We start from the raw sequence: 6000 nt of genomic DNA on the forward strand, positions 1-6000 counted from the left end.
CCCTGAGTGCAGGATAAGCGGCTTGAAGATGGATGGATGGATGTGTAGTCTGGAAGGGTTGGTATGACTAGTGGGGGTCCGAAGAAGACCCTAGGCCTCCTTTCACAGTTGCTAGAAACCTAAACAGGGATTGAACTTACAGAGGAATTAGCAGAGGTGTGGACTCGAGTCATGAATTTGATGACTTGAGACTCGACTCGACAAAACGTACAAAGACTTGCAACTCAACTTGGACTTTACCATCGATGACTCGTGACTTGACTTGGACTCGAGCCTTTTGACTCGATAAGACTTGCTACTTCCCATTAAAACTGGGGGAAAACATTTTCACACGGCCGCGCCGCTCTGTTTATCTGCATCTGTCAAAAAAATGCACGACATCCAATCACTGCAGTCCATTTTACCGTATCAACGAGACAGCTCGTTCTGCGTTCTTCCTGAAGTCCACGACCATCTCCACTGTCTTCAGGGCGTTACGCTCCAGGTTGTTCTGGCTGCACCACGTCAACAGGTGGTCAGACTCTGTAGGCGGACTCGTCCCCACCAGAGATCAGTCCAATGAGGGACATAATACAAATAGTCAATACTTGTGTTTTTAAAACATGGATTAAATACCCGGTAATATTTGTAAATTAAGATATCTGCACAAAATATATGCTTTTCCTGCACGTCCTCCCCTCCGCTTATTTACATTACATGTCATTTAGCTGACGCTTTAATCCAAAGCGACGTACAATAAGTGCATTTCCACATAGAGATACAAACTCACAAGAACAAGTAACAAGAAAGTGAAATTGAAGAGCATAACTTATGTATAGTTACAGTTGACAGCTCCACTGTAAATGCCATTCTGCACTAAAAAAAGACCGTCCCCTGGTTTACATCATCACCTGAAAACCCCCACCCTTCTGAGTAATAACCAATCAAAGAAGGACTTTCAGAGCCGCCGACTTGTTAAAGGCGTCTTTCTGGGAAACGCCACTCCTTTAGCTATTCAGAAGAATTTCTGCTTCACTTCCTGTTGTAGGGGAGGGTTATAAATATTTTAATCACAATTATTCACATTTCAATGCGCAAAATTAAGAAATGAATTTAAAGTTTGCAGAACTTTTACTTAAAAGTACTAATATATGAAATATATTCTCAGAAGGCAACAACCTTTGGTCTACAAACACTTTACATAAGTTGCATAGACAGCTATATTCCCTTAACTCATAAGCAGTTATGTGTATCTGCCACTGGGAGGGCTTTAACCTTTTATCTAGTTCATTATGAATAAAACAAGTTACATTAAAACAGGAAGTAGAACATTTATTAATGAGGAAGGAACATAGAGCGCCGTGTCCAGTAGTTGTGCTATTTGTTATAAATGGTTCATTGCTGTCCTTAATGCTTATTAATGTTCATAAGGAGCAGGACATGGAGGGGATTTAAACAGGGTCAAAGAAAACGGGTTATAAATTGTAACTCAATTGTTATAATTTTAGTAGAAAATTTGATTCTTTAACCACCCACATAAAATCCCAGTGTATGTGTACTTTCATTTTTTGTTTTGTGCAGAAAGCAGTCTGTCCACGTGTCCCTCAGGAAGACAATTGTTCAAATGAAGAGTCAGTCAATCATAACAAGTTACAAAGTATTTCATATCCTTGGAATTGTGTTCGATGGCCATAAACAAAACATCTCCATAGTGTAAGTGCTTATTAGCAAATGTTAGCATAATCAAACGGGAAAATAACAGGAATAACAAGTTCAACATTGTACCTGCACCCAAAAAAAGAATTCACAAGCTTTATAATGGTGACACATTTTAATATTGTTTGATTTATTTAATCATATCAACATAGAAACAAACAAACACCGGATATATGAATTATTTCATTTATTAGATTGATTTATGTTAGACGAGGTGAATACCAACCCAAAAGTTCACCATCACACACCATTGTAAAATATGACAGGCTGACGGTCTGATACCTGATCACCTCATTCTACATGCTAGCTTCTTTAGTGGAAAAAAAGAGTTCACAACACTGGGGTTGGTTCTTCCTGTTTATCAAATGTTGCACCCTGCCTCATCTTTCCAGCTTTAAGAGGAGATCTTTTAATGGATATTATGATCCGCAGGGATGATGACTGAATCTACACACAGACCATATCATTTGGAACAAGACAAAATACAACAAATAGTAACTGAGATTAGTTGGGTTTAGTTTTCCCCCTGTGAAACTAAAAGAGATTTGCGGTCTTCATCTTTCCTCTTTCTCATGAAGTGACCGATGAGGGCAGCCATCAGCCCCAGGGACACACAGAAGGTGCAGGCAAAGACCACAGTGCTGATGTTGGTGTTCAGGGCCTCCTTGATTCCCAACAGTCCTCCGCCTGGACGCACTGCTGGAGGGTGAAAGACATCAGGTGGGATGTCAGGCTGAGTGGGAGGTGGGTCTGTGGGAACTAGTTCCTAGTTTCTGATGCTGTTTGTTTGTTCGTCACACGTAAATGTTTCATCCCACACCTTTTTACATCAGACAAAGATGAGTAAATACGAGAAGCAGGTTTTAAATGATGATTTCATTCATTAAGGGAAATAAAATACACAAACCAAACTGCCCAAATGTGCCCCCCCCCCCTTCACAAATCATGAGTGGACAGTGATCATGGGTTTACTGTCATGTGATGTCAACACATCAAAAGGAAACTCTTTGGAAGGGGTGTGTCCTGTCACATGCACAACCATTAGGGTTAGAAGGCAATTACTCTAATTACTCTTAATCTGAGGGCGGCACGGTGGTGTGGTGCTCAGCACCGTCACCTCACAGCAACTCCACCCAGTGGCCTTTTTGTGTGGAGTCTGCATGTTCTGCCCCTGTCTGTGTGGGTTCTCTCTGGTTCTCCGGCTTCCTCCCACAGTCCAAAGACGTGCTCTGGGGATCAGGTTGATTGGGGACTCTAAATTGCCCGTTGGTGTGTGGATGTGAGTGTGAATGGTTGTTTGTCTCTGTGTTGCCCTGCGATTGGCTGGTGACCGATGGCTGGGATTCACTCCAGACCCCCCCTGGTATAAAAATGTGTGCGATCTGAAACATTTACGTGTGACATATACATATAAAAGAAATAAGACACCAGGAAGGGGACAAGTACTTTTTCATGGCACTGTAGGTGAGCTGACAGGCAGGTGGATAGGTTTGTTGGAAGGGAGGTAAGTAGTTAGGAAAGTCACCAGTAGGTCGACAGAAAGACAGGAAAGGCCTCGGGCAGGTAGGTTGATCACATGTTCACCTGCAGCTGGAGGGTCACTCTGTTTCATCTCATCTCCGTTGTCATCCACAGCTCTATTTGGAGGAGCCTGTCTGACAAACTGCAAAGGACCCTGGGTAATGAGGTGTCCAACTGTCTCCCTGCTGGCCAGCCGCTTGCGTCTGCGCCGGGACGGATCGTTGAGACAACCCTGGGCACATCTGGAGAAGGGACTCCCAGCCTCACACAGGATGACGGAGCAGGTGATGTACACCTGACGGATCGAAGGAAAGAGGTTTAGTGGACTTTTCACAACAGGAAGGTTTTAGCGCATGTTGGATCAGTTTGCGTTTTAACATTCTCTTTCAAAAACAAAAATCCCCCTTCTTTCATTTTGCCTTTGATGATATATGTCTGATTAACTTGTAATAAACAGTGAGTATAACTGGATACTATAAAGGGAGGTGCAGCTTAGCTAAAGCTCTTGGGTGAGTCTTGTTTGTGCAACCAAATAAGAGAAGAATAGCTCCCAGATAAGAGCAAAGACAGCGACAAAGAGTTGAAAAAGTCAAAGCTTCTTGAGTTAAAGCTGCATTCTGTGTAGTGACCAGCAGGGGGCGACTCCTCTGCTCCCATAGACGTCTATGAGGAAATGACTCTACTTCTGTGTAGTGACCAGCAGGGGGCGACTCCTCTGCTCCCATAGACGTCTATGAGGAAATGACTCTACTTCTGTGTAGTGACCAGCAGGGGGCGACTCCTCTGCTCCCATAGACGTCTATGAGGAAATGACTCTACTTCTGTGTAGTGACCAGCAGGGGGCGACTCCTCTGCTCCCATAGACGTCTATGAGGAAATGACTCTACTTCTGTGTAGTGACCAGCAGGGGGCGACTCCTCTGCTCCCATAGACTTCTATGAGGAAATGACTCTACTTCTGTGTAGTGACCAGCAGGGTGCGACTCCTCTGCTCCCATAGACGTCTATGAGGAAATGACTCTACTTCTGTGTAGTGACCAGCAGGGGGCGACTCCTCTGCTCCCATAGACGTCTATGAGGAAATGACTCTACTTCTGTGTAGTGACCAGCAGGGGGCGACTCCTCTGCTCCCATAGACGTCTATGAGGAAATGACTCTACTTCCGTGTAGTGACCAGCAGGGGGCGACTCCTCTGCTCCCATAGACGTCTATGAGGAAATGACTCTACTTCTGTGTAGTGACCAGCAGGGGGCGACTCCTCTGCTCCCATAGACGTCTATGAGGAAATGACTCTACTTCTGTGTAGTGACCAGCAGGGGGCGACTCCTCTGCTCCCATAGACGTCTATGAGCAAATGACTCTACTTCGCATGAGACTTTATTGCAACATGTTGGTGACCTAAAAATATTATTATAGTAATATTAGTATTACGTTTGGCACATAACGTTCTCAGTATTCATAATTATTACCTGGTCATAGTTTCCAGTAAATTTGAAGGCTTGAACCTCAAAGTTGAATGACGTTTCATTTGATTTGTGGATGATAATTGTCTTGTCCATTTGGCACCTGTTAAAGAGAAAAGATGAGTTACACGTCCCCCCTCATGACCAGGGAACCTGAAGAGATCATTTTCAAATATTTTCAAATGAAAAGGCAAAGCGAGCGTCAGCACTCACCCGTTCTTGATGAGGTCGTAGGAGAGCCTGTTGTCCGGGTTTTCATCAGGAGTAGCTTTGCATGATTCAACAAACAAATTCACGTTTGGTAGATCTGATTCTGCCTGAATGCCCATGTAAATCATCTCCAGCAGCCTGACCTCCACCGGATAGGCCACCTTGCTTGTAAAGTTGCTGTTGGTGAATATCTCAAAAGTGTAGCCGAAGCTGCCGAAGCTGGACTCGGTGAAGATGTAGTCCGAATTGTGGAGGTTGAAGTAGCTGGAGATGCTGATGGTCTTTGGAAACCGGCAATTGAAAGCGATCTTAACTTTCTTCCTTCGGGTTATGACCTCGGTTGGCAGCACGTAGGAGTTTATCTCATTATTGAAAATGAGAAAGTCGCCTTGATCCTATTCCAGGTATGAGAGGAAAATGAACAAGTTCAAGTTCTGAGGTTCTGAAAATCAATAAATCTTTTCAGTTGTACAGTATCCTTCTGACAAGGGCCTAAATGAGAACGCCATGACGCCAACTAGTCCGCCTCTACGGCCTTGTTGTGAACACCGTGGTGTCGTTAGTTTGAAGTCAATAATCAGGGATTATTAAGATTCTCATTGCTTTCAAAGGGAGATTTTGATGAAACACCTGGAGTTTTGTGCCGCAGGTGCTGAATGACATAACGGCCAGGATGTGGGTGGCGTTGGCGGTGAGCGAGCAGGACGGGTCCCTCAGCTTCAGGTAGTTCACGTCGATGCCGGCCATGGAGGCTTTCTCCAGAGCGACCATCATCTTGTTGGGCGAGCAGGTGACGCTGGCGTCGCCTGTAAAGAGTGAAAAAGAGACAACGTGTTTCACACACAAACAGCAGCATGCAGAGGTCACCCAGGTCAACCCGGAGGTGGAGACAACAAAGGTGGACGGAGCTCCTTTAACAGCCGATGATCCACAAACCTTGAATGACAGCCGCTTGGGTCGCCATGACAACCACACACCGCATATCTGATTGTCTGATAAACAGAGAAATGTGTTTCAGAGGGAAAGAGAAAAGAGTGGTATTAACGATTCCATTTGAAAGATTAAACATTTTGGCATCAGGAGAGAATATTTAAAGCGGGTGTTTGTTTCAG

General features: G+C 44.4%; 1 protein-coding gene across 1 annotated transcript in view; it reads right to left on the reverse strand.

Annotated features, from left to right (window-relative positions):
• Positions 1–1865: 1865 nt before the first annotated feature.
• Positions 1866–6000, reverse strand: part of LOC119196040 (ZP domain-containing protein-like) — a 5826-nt gene continuing 1691 nt past the window's right edge. Inside the window, exons 6-11 of the mRNA XM_037451413.2 lie at positions 5825–5880; positions 5519–5694; positions 4892–5283; positions 4685–4781; positions 3280–3511; positions 1866–2394 (exon numbers count right to left, since the gene is read on the reverse strand). Coding sequence (XP_037307310.2) covers positions 2210–2394; positions 3280–3511; positions 4685–4781; positions 4892–5283; positions 5519–5694; positions 5825–5880 — 1138 coding nt within the window. The 3' untranslated portion in view covers positions 1866–2209. The remainder of the gene's footprint in view (positions 2395–3279; positions 3512–4684; positions 4782–4891; positions 5284–5518; positions 5695–5824; positions 5881–6000) is intronic.

This window comes from Pungitius pungitius, chromosome 4 (genome assembly GCF_949316345.1).
Source record: "Pungitius pungitius chromosome 4, fPunPun2.1, whole genome shotgun sequence".
Classification (NCBI taxonomy): domain Eukaryota; kingdom Metazoa; phylum Chordata; class Actinopteri; order Perciformes; family Gasterosteidae; genus Pungitius; species Pungitius pungitius.